Source organism: Aedes albopictus, chromosome 3 (assembly GCF_035046485.1).
Source record: "Aedes albopictus strain Foshan chromosome 3, AalbF5, whole genome shotgun sequence".
In the NCBI taxonomy this organism is placed as follows: Eukaryota; Metazoa; Arthropoda; class Insecta; order Diptera; family Culicidae; genus Aedes; species Aedes albopictus.
The window spans coordinates 125,821,855-125,845,917 of record NC_085138.1 but is presented as its reverse complement, the minus strand read 5'-3'; the positions used below and the strand labels follow the sequence as shown (position 1 = coordinate 125,845,917).

The 24,063-nt window shown below is 39.4% G+C and overlaps 1 protein-coding gene across 2 annotated transcripts in view; it reads right to left on the bottom strand.

Annotated features, from left to right (window-relative positions):
• Positions 1 to 424: 424 nt before the first annotated feature.
• The window catches only part of LOC109405027 (dynein axonemal heavy chain 5), a 76,384-nt gene continuing 52,745 nt past the window's right edge, over positions 425 to 24,063 (bottom strand). For both annotated transcript variants that reach the window (XM_062858765.1, XM_062858766.1), the window contains 4 exons: positions 23,798 to 23,893; positions 23,671 to 23,727; positions 1,187 to 1,319; positions 425 to 879 (listed from right to left, as the gene is read on the bottom strand). In XM_062858765.1, the coding sequence (XP_062714749.1) occupies positions 626 to 879; positions 1,187 to 1,319; positions 23,671 to 23,727; positions 23,798 to 23,893 (540 nt within the window). In that variant the 3' untranslated portion in view covers positions 425 to 625. The remainder of the gene's footprint in view (positions 880 to 1,186; positions 1,320 to 23,670; positions 23,728 to 23,797; positions 23,894 to 24,063) is intronic.

The window sequence follows — 24,063 nt, the reverse complement described above, 5'->3', positions numbered from 1 at the left end:
AATGGGGAAGAATGCCGGTCTTCGTCCAAAACTGATAACCAGAAAACCAAAAATTCAATACGGTGACTATTTTATGTAATTTTAGGTGCAGAATCCAAAAATGAATACCAGAACATCCAAGATGGTGTCTCAATGTTCAAGATGGCGCTTAGTTTAGTTGGGGTAGATATCCGAGGTCAAAAAATGATGACCGAAATTTTACGGCTTCATAACACTTGTTTGGTTTGAATTTTGGATCGTTGTCTTATATTCTATGAATATTGGATGTTCTGCTAATACAAAATGTATCCATATTGAGTAGATTTAGCAAGCAGTTTCCATTTTGTATTTATGTCAATGTCATCAACACGTCGCTTGAGTTTTGTTGACAGGATATTTTAAAGCACGAGAAAGGCACCATCACCGCTAGGTGGATTAATTAGGGTTTTTATTTCTTGTTTTATATTTTGTCTGTGAGGGGAGGTGCTCTCTTTTCATACTTTGCAGTAGTAGAAGTCATATAATTGTTTTCATCTGCTTTAAACTCACATTAAAGTGCCTTTTTGAACTAGAAACAACAAACGAGTGCTACGTCTGATGAATTGATCAGAAACAACAAAATGAATCGAACAATCCCTATCACAAATTATTTGATATCACACAGCAGAGCCACACCGCGTAGCGTCCAGTGGCGTGGATTGAAATCCGTTTCGAAATCAATTGAACCGACATACTTTTGGTCGGTTCTCTGGGGCTTACGATAGATCGGGCACTCGTACAGCCGGGGATCCTTGCCGGCCGTTGTGTTGATGGCGTAGATGTAGATAACGGGCATCTGCTCGTACAGGACCTTTGCCTTGGATTCGATTAGCTTACCGGTTCGGCGCTCGAGGGATGCACCTGTGGGGCGGTGCGTTCGCAACGTTGCGGGCAAATAATGGTGGATGGTAAATGAGAACAATTTCAAAGGATTGTACTGGTTGTAAACATGTTTCAAATGAAAATGGTTACGTTGTCTGATTTTGCTTGTAAATACTGTTGACCAATGTTACCAATTAAAATTGTACGTTTTCTACAACGTTTTTTTTTGAGTTGGCAAAATATATATTATGTACTCATCGATAAATCAAGCTTAATGTGTTTGTGTCTGAATGCTTTATAGTTCGTTGTTCGCGTACGATGCTTTACATCACCCATTGTTGCTTACCTTCCAAAAATAGACCATGAACGTAAACACCCTCCTGCGGGCCATCATGGATGTCCTCCTTGTTATAGCGGGTTATCTGATTCTGCAACACCACCGAATCCAAAGCCCACCCCTTGTGAGCACGGGTGACTTCCTGCGAAAAGCATTGGCAAAGAAATGAAAAAGGATCCGTGTTATTTAAAATATGAAGTGAAATTATACTTTCATTGGGGATTTCCCCCGTAACGTCGATAATAACACCTATCGCATGAACGAAATTATCATCCTACTAATCGCCTTATCTTCAAATCACCTTCACCGTCCCCCATCCATCAGCAGCGCTCTCCAGCACCGGCATCAGACGTAATCCCCAAGCACTCATTCTCACATACCCGGCGACGTCACACTCAGCTCACGCATATTCTCTGATGTTGCTCCCGTGCATCCCCGATACGTGATCGATATTCATTTTGCTAACGTATATTTTGCGTGAATGAAATATCCAATTTGACATAATATTCTCTCTTCCCACTCGTTGCACTGTGGTACATTATTGGAAGGTGAGTAGGATCGAATTATAATACTTGACTCGAATAGTCATAAACAATCAACCAATCAGAACTTAATGCTCACGGCAAAGAATAAACTATTTGACGTACTTTGAATGTTCTCCGCAGCATCCTAAACTTACCATATGAGCTCTTGATCTGCTCACCTAGCTCGTTGCATTCCTTGCCTTCTTGTGCCTATTAAATCTGTAACTTTTATGTTCGGCTATCTCAGTCATACCCATCTCCATCGAACAGCCAACCACAATCCAACCAGCAACAACAATTCCCAGGAACTTCTCCAAACATTCCAACTCTACCAGAATCCAGAAACTCGCCACCAGAAACCGATGCAAACAATCCCAGCTCCAGTCCACAAAATGCCACCGATGCAGACTCATCAACACCACCACCACCCGTCTTGTACAGATCCGTACCGTACATTCCACAGCTATCAACAACCATAGCCCATAGCCTGAAAAATGACTTCCCCCCCTTCCCCCAGGTAAAACTAGCATATCGCACAACCAAAACAACACAAAATTTACTAAGACAAGTCAAAGATCCGATAACAAAAACGCAACGCTCCAATGTCATATATAGCATACCATGCACGGATTGTGACAAGACATACATAGGAATGACCAAAAATTTACTAAAAACTAGGCTAAGTGGACACCAAACACATATTAACAAACATGAAAAATTAAAAACATCCAACACACCACAAGCAGAAGAAGAGAGAAACAAACTTAGGGAAACAACTGCACTCATGAATCATGTCATTGAAGAAGACCATAATTTCGACTTGACCAAAACAACAATACTTGACCAATCTAGAAGAACATCTGCCCTACCAGTATTAGAGATGTGCCATATTACAAACAATACCAATACAGTTAACCACCGAACAGACGTAAACAATCTCAGTACAACCTATGCAGGCATATTACACACACTTAAAAATAGACAGAGCAGAAAAAATCGACGAACAGACACAGCAATCGTATGATAGCTATAAAAGCACAAAAGCTTCATACTATAAACAGACCAAACTATAAATTGACTAAACAGAAATTCACCATTTTGAAATCACCGTTTTTACCACTAGACAAAACCCTGTGACGAATAAGTAAAAGTTTAAACGGAAAAAATTTGTACAATTGTAAGTGTAAAATTAGCGAAAATAGGTAAAATCAACTAAACAAATTATAACAATCCCACAGAAGCAAAACCATGACCACACGACAAGCAGAACAGCAAAATCTTTAAGACGAAGACGAGAAACCATGTAAGAAACACTAGACTAAATTAACACAACTCAAGACTAATTAAACATTTGTACAAAACAGTTTTCCCTTGAAAAAGGCCACACCCAATGGCCGAAACGTCGGGTAAAATAAACATATAACGTCTAATTAAGTGTATGACTGAGATAGCCGAACATAAAAGTTAACACCAAGTTCCAGTCGCAACTACCATCGAATTAAATCTCTAACGATTACTAACTTTTCTGGACTATTGTCAGCATGCGCGTAACTACAGTGCATTTGGCCCCTCAACTCCAATGTCTAGCGCGCTTGGTATGCACTACAGCCAACGAGCATGATACTAGAGCTGAGGGGCCAAATACGATGTAGTTACGCACATGATTCAGGTTTGCTTCGGCAAACCTGAACGTCTGTTCTCCAGGAGGAGCGGCTCACAACAGCGTCTGATCCCCATGTAAAAGGCGGCTGACCTGCGTCTGAGTGCCAAGGGAGGACTCTAAGCTCAACTGTGCAGTATGGTCCTCCGGAAAGTAGGGGATTAGTGTCAGGCCCTACGAGCCAGCCGTAAAAAACCATTGTAAACTAGATTGTAACAGAAAATCAGCAACAGAATAATACGAACCGAGACCAACGGCAACGACCCCAGCGAACAAAAAAGACTTGCGATTGGAAACTCGGTACGTGGAACTGCCGATCTCTCAACTTCATTGGGAGCACCCGCATAACTCGCCGATCTACTGAAGGACCGCAAGTTCGGCATCGTAACGCTGCAGGAGGTGTGTTGGACAGGATCCATGGTGCGAACGTTTAGAGATAATCATACCATCTACCAGAGCTGCGGCAACACACGCGAGCTGGGAACAGCTTTCATCGTGATGGGTGATATGCAGAGGCGCGTGACGGTTGGTGGCTGATCGACGAAAGAATGTGCAGGTTGAGGATCAAGGGCCGATTCTTCAACTTCAGCATAATAAACGTGCACAGCCCACACTCCGGAGGTACTGATGATGACAAGGACACATTTTACGCGCAGCTGCCAGAGCCACGACGTGAAGATCATCATAGGAGATTTGAACGCTCAGGTAGGCCAGGAGGAGGAATTCAGACCGACGCACACTGTTGCGGATGGCATAAAAACGTGATCGAAATTGTTTTGACCATGAAAACATGATTTTTGATCTTTGGTGTCTTCGGCAAAGTTTTTCTATAAAATAAGCCCTAATTTATGGAAACATCAGTTTTGTGATCAATCCCCCTAAAAGTGAGAAACGATTTCTATCTTTTTTATTTGTAAACTAAAAAAATATGTTTGTTCAGAGAAGTTGTAGACAATTTTACTAGAAACAACTTTGCCGAACATACAAAATTTCTATCTTTTGACTTGTATGCATATTTGAGGCGTTTTTTATGAAGCACCCCTAAAAATCAGTTTTTTTGCTTATAACTTTTTCTATGCATTTTTCACAATTCCCAAATGTTCTAGCAAATGTTTTGCCTTATTGAAACGCGTAACTTTCGCGAAGAAAGTATATATCTATCTCTCAGATTTATCATGTTATTGGAAATTTCACTTTAAAAAATGACTATGTTTGACATACCCATTTGTTTACTTTCGCACGTTTTCGCAGGCCAGGATTTTCACATTTGAAAATATGGAACGAGTTTAATCTATTGCAAATATAGCCAGTTTTAGCCTGATTTTGCCTGTATATGAAAATTCACATACTAGAAATGACTATCATTATAAAATGTGTCATTGTAAAATGATCAACCTATCAAAAAATGTACTCAGTGCTTTTCTTACATGATTTTTCCACATGAACACACAAAAACGTTTTCACAGAATCACTTGGAACTGCATCAGATGACTTTCCCATAAAATTTAGGTTTTTTTTTTTCAGATAAACAGTGCTTCTCAAAGTAACACGATAAGTCTCTTCCACAAAATAACCGATTTTGTTAAATGCTCTTGCTAATGCTCATAAAATGTTTCGTGTTCATGGACTCTTTGCAAAAATGTTAATTTTCAGAAGGTTGAAATAACAGCTCTAATGATTCGATTAAAATTGGTTTGCAATTTGTTTACTTGAAAAATATAACTTATCTGTTATAATTAACACATATCATTGATTAACATCATCACTAATTACATTGCTTCCAGTTACTATCTCGTCATATGTTTAGAGTAAAAGGTTTTTCGCATCCTACGTTTAGGATTCATTCAAATATTACGTAACGCAAAATCAGACCATTTTAGACCCCCTCCCTCTTCCATGTAACAAATTTTGTATGGGAAATTTTGAAATTTTGTGTGAAGCGTAACACAGCGCTAGACCTCCTCCCTCCCCCTATATCGTTACGTAAAATTTGAACGAACCCTTATGATGTTATAGTTATTTTATCGGAAATAGTCCAATATTCCTTATTATGGGATCAGATGTTTCCAGCAGTCGATGTAAGAGATCTGTGTTAGTTTGGATACTTGAAAACTTACGTGTATGATCCTCTCTGCAATTCCTGATGTCTTTGTTGTGTGACTATTGTGCTTCCTCGGACAGAAAAAAACATATATACAGTAACTGGAAGCAATACATTTAATGATGACAGTCAGGCCCGGATTAAGGATTGTGGGGGCCCGGGGCCCGAGCGAATGTGGAGGCCCCTCGGAGAGATAACCAAAAATATTTTTCCTTATTTTTGTACAGTACTTGAGCAATATGAAAAATAAAGCTAATGTTAGCAACCAAAAAAGGTTTTTGTGGGGCCCCTAAAATGTGTGGGCCCGGGGCCCGGACCCCCCGGCCCCCCCTTAGATCCGGCCCTGATGACAGTAATCAATGATATGTGTGAATATTAACAGATAAGTTTTATTAAATTTTATGAGATAGTCATCTGATACAGTTCCAAATGATTCCGTGAAAACGTTTTTGTGTGTTCAAGTGGGAAAATCATGTAAGAAAAGCACTGAGTACATTTTTTTGATATGTTGATCATTTTACAATAACACATTTTATAATGATAGTCATTTCTAGTATGTGAGTTTTAATATACAGGCGAAATCAGGCTAAAACTGGCTATATGTGCAATAGATAAAACTCGCTCCATATTTTCAAATGTGAAAATTCTGGCCTGCGAAAACGTGCGAAAGTTAACAAATGGGTATGTCAAACTTAAGCATTTTTTAAAGTGAAATTTCCAATAACACGATATATATGAGAGACAGATATATACTTTCTTCGCAAAAGTTACGCATTTTAATAAGGCAAAACATTTGCTAGAACATTTGGAAATTGTGAAAAATGCATAGAAAAAGTTAAAAGCAAAAAAACTGATTTTTAGGGGTGCTTCATAAAAAACGCCTCAAATGTGCATACAAATCAAAAGATAGAAATTTTGTATGTTCGGCAAAGTTGTTTCTAGTAAAATTGTCTACAACTTCTCTGAACAAACATATTTTTTTAGTTTACAAATAAAAAAGATAGAAATCGTTTCTCACTTTTAGAGGGATTGATCTTAAAATTGATGTTTCCATAAATTAGGGCTTATTTTATAGAAAAACTTTGCCGAAGACACCAAATATCAAAAATCATGTTTTCATGGTCAAAACAATTTCGATCACGTTTTTATGCCATCCGCAACAGTGTGCGACGATTGGAAAGTTCAGCGCCCACCAGCCGACGAACGAAAACGGCCTACGACTCATTGATTTCGCCGCCTCCAAAAATATGGCCATACGTAGCACCTTTTTCCAACACAGCCTCCCTTATCGTTGCACCTGGAGATCACCACAACAGACGGAATCTCAAATCGACCACGTTCTGATTGATGGACGGCACTTCTCCGACATTATCGACGTCAGGACCTATCGTGGCGCCAACATCGACTCCGATCACTATCTGGTGATGGTCAAAATGCGCCCAAAACTCTCCGTCATCAATAATGTACGGTACCGGCGACCGCCACGGTACAACCTAGAGCGACTGAAGCAACCAGATGTCGCCTCAGCATACGCGCAGAATCTCGAGGCCGCGTTGCCAGACGAGGGCAAGCTCCTCTAGAGGACTGCTGGAGTACAGTGAAAGCAGCCATCAACGACGCAGCCGAGAGCACCATCGGGTACGTGGACCGGAGTCGACGGAACGAATGGTTCGACGAAGAGTGTAGAACGGTTTTGGATGAGAAGAACGCAGTACGGGCGGTAATGCTGCATCAAAGAACTCTCCATAACGTGGAACGTTACAAACAGAAGCGGAACGTGATCAAAAGGTGGAAGTAACACTTCGATGAGCACCTGAATGGCGTAGAGTTCGTAGTCACGGAAGACCACGACAACGGAGGGAACGACTACGCACCAATACATCAGACGACGGAATTGATCCAACTCCCATGCTGAGGGAAGTTGATGATGCCATTCACCACCTGGAAAACAACAAAGAAGCTGGGCAGCTGGACACATCAATATGGGTCCAGAAAAGTTGGCCACCTGTCTTCATCGGTTGGTAGTCGGGATCTGGGAAACCGAACAGCTACCGGAGGAACGGAAGGAAGGGATAATCTGCCCCATTCACAAGAAAGGCGACCATTTGGAATGTGAGAACTTCAGGGAGATCACTATTTTGAATGCTGCCTACAAAGTGCTATCCCAGATCATCTTCCGTCGTCTGTCACCTAAAATGAATGAGCTCAAGTGAAGTTATCAAGCCGGCTTCATCGACGGCCGGTCGACAACGGACCAGATCTTCACCGTACGGCAAATCCTCCAGAAATGCCGTGAATACCAGGTCCCAACGCATCACCTGTTCATCGACTTCAAAGCGACATACGACAGTATCGACCGCGCAGAACAATGGAGAATCATGGACGAAAACGGCTTTCCTGGGAAGCTGACTAGACTGATCAAAGCAACGTTGGATGGTGGTGTGCCAAACTGTGTTAGGGATGGACAATAGAAATACACTAGAACTCCAATGGCGCTGTAGTCACTTTTCTTGTTTAATTCTTTTAATAACGTTAATTGCAATAATTCACTATTTTTTAGTGGCCATCTTGTAGAGGACCTTTTGTTTTGGTAAACAAATTTAACTTGACACTTTAAGTACCACTGCTGACGCTGTAAGGCCGTATCTAACTAGATGTTAGTCACACGAACAGCCGCGACATTGGACTTCTGTGGCTAGTTATTCTACTGGATGGACTCTCATGCCTACTTTTCGACATCGCTCTGAAAGGTGTAATGCGACGAACCGAGCTCAACAGCTGAGGTACGGTTTTTATAAAATCCAGCAGAATTTACATGCTTTGCGGACGGCATGGACACTATCGTCAGAACATTTGAAACGGTTGCAGAACTGTACACCCACCTGAAACGCGAAACAGCAAAGGTCGGACTGTTGGTGAATGCTTCCGAAACAAAGTACATGCTGGCAGGTGGAACCGAACACGACCGGGTCCGTCTAGGTAGTAATGTGACGAGACGATGGATGGGGACAGCTTCAAGGTGGTGAAGGAATTCGTCTACCTCGGATCCTTACTCCACAAGTAGGTAGACCAGATTTGTCCCGTTTAAATACGGGACACATTTTGGAAATTTGACTAAAAGGAAATAAATGTCCAAAACCAGAACTTCTTGAAGATAATAGTGCTATTTGAGCTGGAAAGAACAAATAATTGAGTCAAAAACGTCAACTATGCTTCAGTGACGAGTGTTTGAAAATGTTGTTGTCCCGTTAAATACGGGACGAGTGGTCAGCCTTTCCACAAGACGCTGATAAAGCCAGTGATCTTCTACTTCTGAATGAATTCGAGAAGAACTTGCTTAAAGAATAAATTTTTGAAAGAATGTTTGGTTTCCAAACTTTGAAGGAATATCATAAGGAAACTTTTCTACAGGAGTGTTTGGAGAAACTGCTGAAGGAATTCTGTATTTAAGATTTTTTGGAGGAATAGGAAGCAATCAGTGAAGTACTAGATTGAAAGTAGTGAGCTGGATTTTTGTATGGTGAGATGATCAATTCTCCGTTTCTGCAAAGAAATGCTGCAAACAGCGTGGGTTATATGATTTCTTGCCTAATTTGATGCTGTTTGAGCAAAACTTTGGGTAACTGTGTTGTTGAAGTTGCAAGAAATAAATAATTCAACAACACAGTTACCCAAACTTTTGCTCAAACAGCATCAAATTAGGCTAGAAATCATATAACCCACGCTGTTTGTATCATTTCTTTGCAGAAACGGAGAATTGATCATCTCACCATACAAAAATCCAGCTCACTACTTTCAATCTAGTACTTCACTGATTGCTTCCTATTGCTGGTTGCATCTTCAAAGGAAGATTTTTCGAAAAGATATCCGAAAAATTTCTGAAGAAATCCAATTTAGATTTTCTAGAAGAATTTTTGTGAAAATTTCTGGAGGAATCTTCCGAGAAAATTCTGAAATTCTATGGAGGAGTTTCTGAAGAAAATGATGGAGTAATCTATGAAAGATTTACAATTTCGAGTGGAACCCCGAGGAGGATTTCTGATAGTAGTTCTGGAGAAAATTTCCGGCCACATTAAGTTTAGCACCCTATGCGCAGAGATGCAAATCGTCAGCATTCGCGCATCATCGAACTCCGCGACCCAACCGCGACAACAATGTTCGCGCTCCATCAGACATCGCGACTTCGCGACGTCGCGACGCGCACGTCGTCGGTCGTCAGCGACACGAAGACTCGAGCCGGTCGGTCAGGAGAGACCGCGCTGCCGACGATCGCCCTCTTTCGCATTGCAGCAACCGGGCAGCAAGCACGTGTCATCCAGAACAGGCTGCAGGAAATTTTGCGGCAATCGGCCGAATCTGTAGTGCGGAAATTTACAGCCACGTCCCACGCCATGTCTGAACCAGCAGATTATAAAAATTGAATGTACATCGGGTTTCTTTCCATCAAACATCAGTATTCAAGTGATATTTTCATTTGCAGAAGGTTTTAGAATATTTCATCGGGGAAATTTTGATATTTTCGTCTATTTAGCTGTTTTTCATACAAATTTACATGAAATCCTCACTTTCAACCAATTTCTCCCCCATACATAATGTATGGAAAAATTTTCACCGATAGAATATTTTAAAACCTTCTGTAAATGAAAATATAGCTTGACTGCTAATGTTTGGTGGAAAGAAACCCGATGTACATTCATTTTTTATACAGTCGAACCCCCATGAGTCGATGTTCCTTGACTCGACATCGACTCATGGAGGTAAATTTTTCCATACTGAAAAATAATTTCTGGGTTACTATGATGGTTCCCCAAAAAAGCTTCCCATAGGATTTTTGTTCCACTACTCGATATTTCCTTGAGTCGATGGTCCCTTCAATATCGACTCATGGAGGTTTTACTGTAATCTGCTGGTTCAGGCATAGCGTGCGTCCCAGAAAACCGTTCTAAAAGGATCTCGATGAAATCCATAGCACTTTTTCTCATGGAATTCTTGGAAGAAATCCTTGGATTTATTTGTGAAGAAATTCCTAGAACATTTCCTGGAGCCATTTCTGCAAAAATCCATGGAAAATTTTCCGAGAAATTTTTTAAAAAAATCTTTAGAATAAATGAATTTCTTAAGATATTTTTTCAGTGAATCCCTAACGAATCCATGGAAGCCTTTTTTGAAGAATCCTTGAAAAATTTTCTGAAGAAATTCTTGGAAAATCCTTTTTATGATTTCCTTTAAAAATTCCTAGAAGAATGTCTGAAACCCCCTCAAAAGATTTTATAAAGGAATTTCTGGAGTAACTTCTGAAGGAATCCGTGAAATATTTTCTGAAAGAATCCTAGGAGAAGTTTCTCATGGAATCCTTGGTCAAAATGGTAGTACTTTGAAGGAATTTCTTATTGCATTTCTGGAGGATTTTCTTATAAAATTTCTGGAAGAATTATTGAAAGAATCTTTGGAAGCGCTTCTAAAGGAATCTTTGAAATATCTTCTAAAAATCACTGAAGAATTTCGTACAAGATGTTTTGCAAGGTCCCCTAGAGGATTTTCTGAAAAGGATCCTAGAAGAAATTTATAGGAAATTGCTTTCTCAAAGTTTTCAATCTTTTTAAAGTTTCAAGAGAAATATCAGGAAGGAGAATTTCTGGAGAAATCTCGAAATGATTTTCTTATGGATTTTTTGAAAGAATTCTCTGGAGAAATTTCGATTTCTTTTTTTTTTTTGAGAGATCCCTATAAGAACTACTAAAATAATCTATGGAAAGTGTTGTAAAGAAATTTCTGGAAAAATTACTAAAGTATGCCCTGGAAAAAAATCTTACCGTATCCCTGGAGAATTCTAAAGAAATCAGTAGGGATATTTTTGAAGAATTCTTTAGAGCAATCCATGGAAGAGGTGTTCGAGAATTTTCTGAAAAAAACCCTAGTAGAATTTTTTGGACGAATCTCTGGAGGAATTTTTGAAGGAAAACCTACAGAAATCTTCAGAATGAATTCCTGAAAGATATCACTAGTTTACAGCATTTTTGAACTCGGTAAGCTGATGATCGTTTTTGGTGTAGAATCATGCCCTGAGTTCGATAACGCGAAGGAAAAAAATAAAGTAAAGTGGATTTTTTTTCGACTTTCCATACAAGGATGATGATTTGAAATCGATTTTTGTTCTATTTTTAAGCAAAGTCGCTCACATCACATATTTCATTCTCCGTAATCAATGCTCCGATTGAGCTGATATTTTTTACTGTGACTCGCCTACATATGATATGTCAAATAAACGTTGGGAAAGAATTTTTAGATTGTTTTTTTTTTTCTCTTTGAAAAAAATACATTTCTTCATTCATTATTATTCATTATTTTTGGAAATTTGGCTAAAATTTAAGAAGATCGTCCCAAAAACTCGCCAATATCTTGAATTTCATCAATCTGACGCAAAACCTGCGTTCAGATGATCGAATGCTATTGTATTCAGCTTTTAATTTATGGAAAAATATTTGAAATTTGTTGAAGAAAACGCAAGATATTTAAATTTTAGTAAATTCCATATATGTAAAAGTTGTACTGCTCTACTTCAAATTTTTTGAAGCACGGTTCAGAAATCAGTACTAAATTGTACTTCAAAAATTTTAGTCGTTGACAGAAGTTCACGACTTTCGTTTTATTTTGTAAACTAGTGTTATTAACCTTCATCCAGCCAACGTACATTTTCCACCTTCAGAAAAGCACAAAAATGGTCATAATTTTTTTGTTTTTCGATGGATTTTGATGAAATTTTCAGAACTTCCCGAAAAACTCTCCTAGTTTATGATGCCGGGGACATGGGTGCCTGGTCTACATGGTTCCGGAGTTATTCCGGATTGTCTTGGAGTACCAAAATTGGCCACATACATTTCGCAACGTATATCTCAAGATCCGGATGAGGTAGAAGCATAGTGTCTTCGGCGAATTTGTTCAGCAAGTTAAGAACTAACTGACAACGGCGACTTTGGTTCGCGATTCGGCCGCTAGGCAGCGCCAGTGCCAAAAATGTTCAGAGACTCATATCTCAGAAACCTGATAAGATATAATGGTACTGTCTTCGGCAATATTCTTCAGCAAACTCAGAACTATCTGATAGTAAAGTCTTTGGTTTGGGATTTATCCGCTAGGTGGCGCATTGTGTTTGAAAAATTCAAACACGTATATCTCGATACCCCAATGAGATACAAGCATGCCGTTTTCAGCAGATTTGTTCAGCAGGCTAAGAACTATCTGACAATGACGTCTTTGGTTCGAGAATCGTCCGCTAGGTGGCGCCAGGGTAAAAAAAATCTTCAAACTTCTATATCTCAGAAGCCTGATAAGATAGAATGATGGCGTCTACAACAAAGTTCTTCAGCAAGCAAAAAACTGTCTGATAATTGAGTCTTTGATTCGTGATTTATTCGCCAGGTTATTCGATACACCGTCTTTGACCCCCTACAGACAAATTGTGTTACCCCACAATATTGCTCCGTTTTTTCTTCCGGGAATTTTTCCAGGAATTTCTTCGGGAATTTCTCTAGGAATTTCTCTGGAAATGTCTCCGGGAATTCTTCCGGAAATTTGTCCAGAATATCCTCTAGGACCCACATCAGCAACTCCTGCGGAGATTCCTCCAGGAATTCCATCGGTAATTTCCCCAGGAATTCATCTGGGAATTTCTTCAGGAGTTCACCAGGAAGTGCTCCGGATTTCCTCAGAGAATTTCCCCAGGAATACTTCCATGAGTTCCTCCGGGAATTACTCCATGAATTGCTCCGGGATTTTCCTCAGGAATTCTTTCAAGAATTTTTCCAGGCTGGATTTCTCCGAAATTTTTTCTAGGAGTTTCTCCAGGAATGTCTCCGGGAATTCCTTCGGGAATTTCTTCAGGCAATCCGCCAGGAATTGCTTCGGAAATTTCTTCAAGAAATTGTCCGGGAAATCCTCCAGATTTTTTTCCAGGAATTCCTCCGGGAATTTCTTTGGGAAAACTTATGGTTTTTTCTTCAAAAAGAATCCACTGGGAATTTCTCCAGTCTTCCTTGTTTTATTTATCAGAAAACCCTCTTAGAATTTCTCCAGGTGTCCCTCTGGGAATTTCTCCAGGAATTTCTTTGGGAATTTCTCCAGGAATTCCTCTGATATTTCTCTGGGAATTCCTCCTTTGTTTTCTCCAAAAATTCCGCCCGGAATTTCCTCGGGAATGTCTCTAGAAATTCTCCCTGCAATTTCTCCAGAAATTCCACTAGGATTTTTTTCAGGAAATCCAGGAAATTCAGGATTTTTTTCCTGGAATTCCACTAGGAATTTCTTCACGACTCCCTCCAGGAATTTCTCCGGGAATTCTTCTAAGACTCCCATCAGCAATTCAGTAATTCCTTCAGTAATTTCTCCAGAATTTTTCCCGGGATTATTTCGGGTATTTCTCCAGGAATTCTCCCGGGGATTCCTCCAGGAATTCCCTCAGGGGATTCCTGCAGAGATTCTTCCAGGAATTTCCTAAGGGGAATCCCCCAGGAAGGAGGATTTCCTGAAGAATTTTCCAGAAGAATTGCTGGAGAAATTACCGGAGGAATTCCTAGAGATATTCCTGGGGGAAATCCTAGAGGAATACTTGGTGAAATTCCCAGAGGATTTCCTGAGAAAATCTCGAAGATTTCCTTTAAAAATTCCCGGAGGAACTTCAGAAGAGTCCCCGGAGGAATTCCTGAAAGAATTCCTGGAGGATTTTCTGGAAGATTTCCAGAAGAAATTCCCAAAACAATTCCTGATTCTCGGAAGGAATTCTTGGAGAAATTCCCGGAGGTATTCTTTAAGGAAGTCCTAGAGGAATTACGGGTGAAATTCTTGAGGGTTTTGTGAGATAAAAATCACGGAAGACTTCCTGAAGAGATTCCTGGAGAAATTCCCAGAGGATTTTCTTGAAAAATAAAACCGACAGTTTTCCTTAGAAAATTCCCGGATTTATATTCCGGAAGAAACTCCTGGAAAAATTCCCGGGGAAATTCCTAGAGAAATTCTTGGAGGAATTCATAAGGAAATTCCCGGAGGAGTTCATGAAAGAATTTTCGGAGGCACTCATGAACGAATTCCTGGGGAAATACTCAGTGAAATTTAAGGAAAAAATCTTGGAAAAAGTCCGGAGAAATTCCTGGAAAAAATCCCAGAAGAAATCCTGCAAAAATTGCCGAAGGAATTCCTGGAGTAGTTCCTGATGGGAGTCCTAGATGAAATCCTGGGGAAACTTCCGGAGGAATCCCGGAGGAATTCTCGGACTATTTCCTAGAGAATTTTCCAGAGAAACTTCTGGAGGATGTCCTAGAAGAATTCCCGGAAGATTTCCTGAAGAAATTCCTGGAAGAAGTTCTTGAGGAAATCCCAGTGGAATTCCTGGATAAATTCCCGGTGGAATTCCCGGGGAAATTCCTGGAAAAACTCCCGGAAGAGTTCCTATAGAAACTCCCGGAGACATTCCCAGAAGAAAAAACGGAGCAAAGGAAGCAATATTGTAGGGCGATAAAATTTGTCTGCAGGGAGTCAAAGACGGTGTTAAAGTATTCTCTCTTGTACCACCGTACTCGACCGTCTACTATCATTCCAAATGGCTCTTAGCTTGTTGAACAGCTACGCTGAAAATGAAATACTTCTTGTTCATTAGGGTGTTCATTCGAATAGTTTCTTAATACTAGACGGAACCTATCGAATAATATCAGAACCAAGGACACCATAAGTTAAAAGCATGGTGTTTTCTGTAAAATTGTTTGGCAGGTTGAGATCTATCCTACAATGGCGACGCTAGGTGACACCAGCAATCAAAACATTCAAACAATTTTATCTCAAAAATCGGGAAACGTCCAGCAAATTGTTACGAAATTCAAGAGGAAGTAAACTTATCACAGTAACAAGATACACAACAAATATTACACATAAGGTGCCACCTAGCGAATAAATCACTAATCAAAGACTCAACTATCAGACAGTTTTTAGCTTGCTGTAGAACTTTATTGTAGACGGCATCATTCTATCTTATCAGGATTCTGAGATTTTGAAGTTTGAAGATTTTTTTTACCCTGGCGCCACCTAGCGGACGATTCTCGAACCAAAGACGCCATTGCCAGATAGTTCTTAGCCTGCTGAACAACTTTGCTGAAAACGGCATGCTTGTACCTCATTGGGGTATCGAGATATACGTGTTTGAATTTTTCAACACAATGCGCCACCTAGCGGATAAATCCCATACCAAAGACTTTACTATCAGATACCTCTGAGCTTGCTGAAGAATATTGAGATTAAGACATCATAGAAAAATACTACAGCCTGTGCAAATGAAAGATAACATTTCCCATAGTAATTTCCATACAAACTTCACTGTCACTGTGCACAGTCAAATTTGATCCGAATAATTTCATTTTTTGGTAGAATGATCAGAACCCAAAATTCATCGTTTAAGCCTAGGGGAGCGAGAACTTCAAAATTTGCATCAGCCTCACTGAGTACAGTCGAGACTCTTATAAGATCACTGGTCGGGGGGCGCAATAGGAATCCGCTTAATAGGAGACTAAGAGCTTATGAGATTTCGGCATTTTGGGGGTGTGGCCTATTATCTCGGGTGTGTTAAGAATTAACGCAATACTTTCTTCGGCAAAGTTTTAGGGCTTGATAAGATCTACCATTTAGAACTTTGGTTCATATGATTAGTTGGCAATTTGGCCGCTAGAGGGACCATCAACAATTTGATGCTAAATTGCACTACGGGAGCCATATCAGGTTGTCAAGCAAACGTTACGATATGCGACAGCTCAAGACCCTGATAATTTGGAAGGATAGTGTCTTCGAGAAAGTTGTTGGGTACGCCAATAACTTACTGACGATGAGTTGCGAAGTTCGAAATTCCTCCACTGGGCGGCGCTAGTGAGCAAGTAAAATTTCAAAACCTCATATCTCAGAATCCCGATAACTTAGGAAAATGGTGTCTTCGGCAAAGTTGATCAGTATGACATGAACTTACATAAAAATAAACACTTGTTTCGCAATTCTGCCACTAGGCGGCGCTAATGAACATGCAAATTTTAGAAATCTCATAGCTCAGAATCCTGATAACTTAGAAAGTTGGTGTCTTCGGCAAAGTTGATCAGAATGACATAAACTTACATAAAAATAAACACTTGTTTCAAAATTCTGCCACTAGAAGGCGCTAGTAAACTTGCAAAATTTTAGAAATCTCATAGCTCAGAATTCTGATAACTTAGGAAGTTGGTGTTTTCGGCAAAGTTGATCAGTATGACATAAACTTACATAAAAATAAACATTTGTTTCGCAATTCTGCCACTAGGCGGCGTTTACCGGGTTTTTCGTCTTTTTTCGACTTTTTGGCGATTTTTCGGCTTTGCATGTTCACTAACGCCGCCTAGTGGCAGAATTGCGAAACAAGTGTTTATTTTTATGTAAGTTTATGTCATTCTGATCAACTTTGCCGAAGTCACCAACTTTCTAAGTTATCAGGATTCTGAGCTATGAGATTTCTAAAATTTGTATGTTCACTAGCGCCGCCTAGTGGCAGAATTGCGAAACAGTTGTTTATTTCTATGTAAGTTTATGTCATTCTGTTCAACTTTGCCAAAGACACCATCTTTCTAAGTTATCGGGGGGAGCGACACTAGTTTTGCTGAGCCGAAAAACCGCCAAAAAAATCGAAAAAAGACGAAAAAACCCGGTTAACTCCGCCTAGTGGCAGAATTGCGAAACAAATGTTTATTTTTATGTAAGTTTATGTCATACTGACCAACTTTGCCGAAAATACCAACTTCCTAAATTATCAGGATTCTGAGCTATGAGATTTCTAAAATTTGAAAGTTCACTAGCGCCTCCTAGTGGCAGAATTTGTTTATTTTTATGTAAGTTCTTGTCATTCTGATCAACTTTTCCGAATACATCAACTTTCTAAGGTATCGGGGGGAGCGACACTAGTTTTGCCAAGTCGAAAAACAGTCAAAAATATCGAAAAAAGACGAAAAAACCCGGTAAACGCCGCCTAGTGGCAGAATTGCGAAACAAGTGTTTATTTTTATGTAAGTTTATGTTATACTGATCAACTTTGCCGAAGACACCAACTTTCTAAGTTATCAGGATTCTGAGCTCTGAGATTTCTAAAACTTGTATGTTTCCTAGCGCCGCCTAGTGGCAGAATTGCGAAACAAATGTTTATTTTCATGTAAGTTTATGTCATACTGACCAACTTTGCCGAAAACACCAACTTCCTAAATTATCAGGATTCTGAGCTATGAGATTTCTAAAATTTGAAAGTTCACTAGCGCCTCCTAGTGGCAGAATTTTGAACCAAGTGTTTATTTTTATGTAAGTTCTTGTCATTCTGATCAACTTTTCCGAAGACATCAACTTTCTAAGTTATCGGGGGGAGCGACACTAGTTTTGCCAAGCCGAAAAACAGCCAAAAATATCGAGAAAAGACGAAAAAACCCGGTAAACGCCGCCTAGTGGCAGAATTGCGAAACAAGTGTTTATTTTTATGTAAGTTTATGTTATACTGATCAACTTTGCCGAAGACACCAACTTTCTAAGATATCAGGATTCTGAGCTATGAGATTTCTAAAATTTGCATGTTCACTAGCGCCGCCTAGTGGCAGAATTGCGAAACAAGTGTTTATTTTTATGTAAGTTCATGTCACACTGATCAACTTTGCCGAAGACACAAACTTTCTAAGTTATCAGGATTCTGAGCTATGAGATTTCTAAAATTTGCATGTTCATTAGCGCCGCCTAGTGGCAGAATTGCGAAACAAGTGTTTATTTTTATGTAAGTTCATGTCACACTGATCAACTTTGCCGAAGACACCATCTTCCTAAGTTATCGGGATTCTGAGATATGAGGTTTTGAAATTTTACTTGCTCACTAGCGCCGCCCAATGGAGGAATTTCGAACTTCGCAAGTCATCGTCAGTAAGTTATTGGCGTACCCAACAACTTTCCCGAAGACACTATCCTTACAAATTATCAGGGTCTTGAGCTGTCGCATATCGTAACGTTTGCTTGACAACTTGATATGGTTCCCGTAGTGCAATTTAGCATCAAATTGTTGCTGGTCCCTCTAGCGGCCAAATCGCCAACTAATCATATGAACCAAAGTTCTAAATGGTAGATCTTATCAAGCCCTAAAACTTTGCCGAAGAAAGTATTGCGTTAACTCTTAACACACCCGAGATAATAGACCACACCCCCAAAATGCCGAAATCCCATAAGCTCTTAGTCTCCTATAGGGCACTGCATGAAATTCTCTCCTTCTCTTTCACTCTTACAGAAATTTTGTAAACAACAAGGCCAAGAAACGTCAAAATCCCATACAAAATCAAAACAATGCAGTGCCCTATAACGCTCACCCCTGTCTAGTAGGAGTTCGTTTAATAGGAGTCCGTTTAATAGGAATTCGTTTAGTAAGAGACTCGACTGTATGTTTAAACAAAAAAAAAATGCATAGCACAGGACACCAAACCAGTCACCTCTAACAACAGACACCATTTGGAACCACTTTTGAACCATTGTGCTCCATTGTGCCGGCTGGCTGCTCTTTTGCAACGGTTCGTCTAGTTCGGATCCAGGCGGATCCCATCACGCACAATGAGAGACGAGACCGAGCTGCTGGTAGCAGCCAGCTCATCTTCTTTTACCTAATGGGTGTCGCTCCAATCATCGTCAACCGGTACGACGACGCGACGGTACGGTACACATGAGGTCACACGTACGCTAGCTATACTGCTTGTTATGGAAGAAGAGATTGTCTAGCAATGGCAGACACTGCTGAAGTCGACGACGCACGGCGACGATATGACGATGAAGCTGGGTGGAAAACTGGCAGATTGTTCATCTGGAATGATCCGAAGACAACCGACTAAATACCCACTAAACGATCTTGCTAATTGAAAGAAAATGCCTGTTAGCCTTCGACCGACGACGGTGAACTTCACACAGAATACGATGTAGTGCCAGCTGGCAGCGATGGGTTCCTCCGGGTGAGATGCTAAGCTTAACCCGAACAGGTTGCTAAGTAGTCCGGGATTAGAAATGACATCGATGATGCTGCTTTGAGTATTGTTGAAAGGGGAAGCTTTCAAATAGATTATGAGGAGAATTCATAGAGTCTAAGTTAATAACGTTTCTTTGTTTTCAATTATCTGCATGCCTTAGTTCATTTAGATTCATATCACAGTATAAGAGGGAGAATTTTTTTTTTCATAGGTAAATGACATCTGAGGTAAGTGGCAAGTTTGTAGTTATTTTTAATTATGTAGTCTGTTCATTACCCGAAGAAGAAGATATTACCCGTAAACATACAAGTATTTCCAAACTTATTAAGATTGAATTAAGCTAATCGCACAAATACGAAGATGGTACAATCATAGGTCAATGTATTAGGGAGGCAACTTTCTCTTCCGCTATCAAACCAGAGAGATTTTGAAATGACTATAAGAGAAGATAGCAACTAACGCAAACGAGACTTACAGTCGGGAGTTTACGACAAATCAAAAGTGGCAGCCCAGGTGTAAGTAGCACTTAGATATATTGATTGGATTCAGTTAGGAATATGATTATCATTATTAATGACGGCCATTCACTGAAACCCAGGCATTACATTTCATTTCATCTTTCGATCTTCTAGGCTGCAAAATGGTAAGTCGACAAGGATCGTTCAACATACATAGCTCTGGTCTGTACAAATTTCTTCCTCATGCTTCCACGGCTCAATCGATGGCAAAGACTGCCAGCTAAGAGTTGTGTGCAGGGTTCGTAATTTTCGTTTCAGCGATACGAAATATGCTCTATTCTCACGGTGGGGGGAGAGCTTATTTTCACTTTTTTGCTTGAGGAACACTTTTCCCCTTCATCACTTCTTGCGAGAACAGCGATTCATGATAACTGAAAATCGCTTCAACCTGCCGATTATTTTCTTTTCGTTCTTTTAAATTTTCACTCACCCAATTCTCACGAAAATCTTTTCAAAGCAGATTAACAAAAATTGTGCCCGCGACGGGATTCGAACCTGGAATATTATTAAAAACAACCGCGACACGCGCACTCTATCCACAGTACTACGCCAACTACACAGAGGGAATAGAAAATTTACTGCATAAAACCAATCATCGTCGGCGTCATAGGGGTCAAGGAAAGACAACATGATCGGCCGACGAAGGGTAAACTAAATTCTCGCCGATTCGTGAGTGAGTGAAAATATATTTTCACTCTCCTCTCATTTTCAGATTTTCACTGAAAATTGGCGTGAGGGAGAATTCTATTTTCGTGAGAATGAGCGAAAATTCCGAACGCTGGTTGTGTGCTTAGCTGATAGAACAGCCTGGGAACTATTATCCTTGTGATTTTAGCTAGATTGAGCAGGTACATTTTGAGCGTCTTTTCACCAAGGAGATGCGGCTCAAACAGCGTCTGTTCTGGCATCCAGCGGCTGAGTATGAAATTTTCCTTCACCGGAACTGCCCCACCACGGCGGTTAGGCATTTGCGTAGCTAGTTTTTTTCATTTACTGTATTTACCAAGTTTAAACAAACGAGTAATTAGCGAGTTTTTCTTTACATTTCGATAAGTAAGTGGTTCAAGGATTTGATGCATAAGGGATTATTTAAGTATCCTAATAAAAATAGAAATTATAGGTCGAATATTAACCCTTAAAAGCGCAATGTTGTTTTAAAACAACATACCTAAAAACGCTCCAAAATAATTAACCTTCACTTTTATTATTAATTATTAATTTATTTTTTAAATCAGTTTTTATTGTCGTGCGCCTTTAAGGGTTAACAAGAATTTGCGAGAAACAATTTGTTCAACCGACAAGTTAAATAAGAAGATCAACAAGGTGAGTATACTGAAATTAAAATGTACTTTGATGAAATCTAATTGATTGATAAATTCTAGTTTTGAGCTGTGCGAAAAAGTCGTCTGCTGCAGAAATTTCTTTATTACGGTGCGAACAATTATGTCGACCAAGGGATGGCCGTTAAGTCCACTACTTAGAGCTGAGCAAAACAAATAATTCTTCAGATTTCAAGCTTTTAGAAACTGTTAAATGCCGGATAGAATATAAATTATTGAATCACCCTAGCTCAGGGGCGCCAACTTGGTCAAATTATTGGAGGAGCAAAGCCTGTTTTTTCTGACTTTTTGTATGAGAAAATTTAAAAATCGGTAAATATTGGGGGGGGGGGGGGTTGCAGAACCATGCTTGCATGTTGTCATGCTAAACAAAAAAATAGATTCTCCTGATGTGTTGTAGACCTCCCATTTTGATTTTCACTGAAAACTCAATCGTTTAATAATATTGAGCTAGGCCAAAGATGAATCTGTTTTATAAAATATTATTTTTCTTTGAACAACAAAAACACTGTTTGGTGATCTAGTTTTTTTAGTATAATAACACGATCTTCGTGGAGCGGACCTGGTGTGATGGTTAGAACATTTGATTATCACGCCGAGGACCTGGGATCGAATCCCACTCCCGACAAACTCACACAATGTGAGTTCTTCCTTCGGAAGGGAAGTAAAGCGTGGGTCCCGAGATGAACTAGCCTAGGGCTAAAAATCTCGTTAATACAGATAAAAAAAAAAAAAAACACGATCTTCAAGCTTATAATGATCAAACAACATACAGGGGTTACTCAAAATAACTGGGACAGGTAAAATTTTCACTTTTCAAAAAATGTTCAACTCGCTGTAACTTTTTGAAAAGGGCATCAAATATTCTCAAATTTTTACTGTAAGTTCATCAACTAGTTGTGCATCAGTGGTTCAAATTTGGAAAAGATCGGGCTATTCTTCACGAAGATATAAAGATTCTTGAAATGGGTATAATTATTCGATAGCCAACTTTGAGCTTTTATATCTCCGGATTCAATGAACTGATTGCAATGAAATTTTGACCATTTATGACTTATATGATGAACTCTTAAAAACGTTTAACTTAACTTTAAATTTTTAATAAAAGAAAAAGTTATAACAATTTCATTCATTTCACGATTTTTTAGTAAATTCATCAATTTCTAATATGCATCCCATTACTTTTTCAATTTATTAGCGGCTATGTTGTAACTTTCCTTCAAAACACATTTATATATAAGTCATTTAGAGGGAAATTAATTGAACTATAATTTGCATCTTGAATTTTGAAACGATTTTGAAGTTTTGGATAATTTAGTGTTTTATTAGAAAAATAATCTAATCGTTATAATTTTCTTCCGTGTTAAGAATTTTAAGTTAAGTCAAAGGTTTTTCATAGCTCATTATACAAGTCATGAAGGGTCAAAATTTCATTGCATTCGGTTCATTGAATCCGGAGATATAACAGCTCAAAGTTGGCTATCGGATAATTTTACCTTTTCCTAGAATCTTTATAACTCCGTAGACAATGGTCCGATCTTCTCCAAAATTGGACTACTGATACACAACTAGTTGATGAACTTACAGTAAAAAATTGAGAATATTTGATGCACTTTTCAAAAAGTTACAGCGAGTTGAACATTTTTTGAAAAGTGAAAATTTTACCTGTCCCAGTTATTTTGAGTAACCCCTGTACTTCAAGCATGTATGAACAGCATGGCATACTAGATTGAACAACATTTTGAAGTCGATTTTTTTCACTTTTGTCTATGGGGCGCAGCACTGTGCACCCCTCCCTTCTCCCAGGAGGGGGAGGGTCAAAACTTCAGATTTATGAGTTTCTAGTCGGGAGCAATCAGAAAAGGTGAAATTTAGAGCTGGGCAGAACAAAAGTTGATTTTTTGTCGGACCGTGTTATTGAACATAACTGGTCTTGATTTCCTGTCTCTATCGCATAACATTATATCGTATTTCATTTACTGGCCTATATGATTTGATAACTGTAATAAATAAATACAAACTAATACTAACTCATTGCACCAACATTGTATCTTATAAATACGATAGCTCAACTTCGAAATAAAGTTCAGACTTGCTTAACCTACCACCCGAATACGACCGAGAATACCCCAGAGAACGTGTGTGAACCTTCCTCAGTGTCTGCTGCCGTAGTCCCAGTTCACCTTGACCATCGAGGGCCGATCCGCGAGTCTCCAGTAAGTGAGTTCGGGGTCGGTAAAAAATTACTGTGTGTTTGACTTTTTTTACGATGATTAGAAAACAAATACAATAAATCGGACATTTTGTACATGAGACTCACCTGCCGCATAGCCGTTAAAAATCCTTGAGGATTGAAAAATCCCGTCATCCAGAAAACCTATGAAACACCAGTTAAAAGATTAACAAAAACAATGAAACAGAACACGATTATTAACTAATAACCATACCTTCGGGCGATCACTGCTGATCCATGCACGGAATTGTTGATTCCGTTCCAGCAGTTCAGTGTACCAGAATCCAAGCGTGGTCGATTCCCAAGATATCTAGACCGAATAAATGGGATAATCAATTGAATTACATCCAGCAGCCGTACCGCTGCTGGATGGTGTTCCTTTGACGAGCAATAATGAGGTCATGCTCAGGTACGCAGATGCAAAATAGAAGAAAAGGATAAAATTACAGACTGTGTGGAAAACAAAGTTACGAATAATGC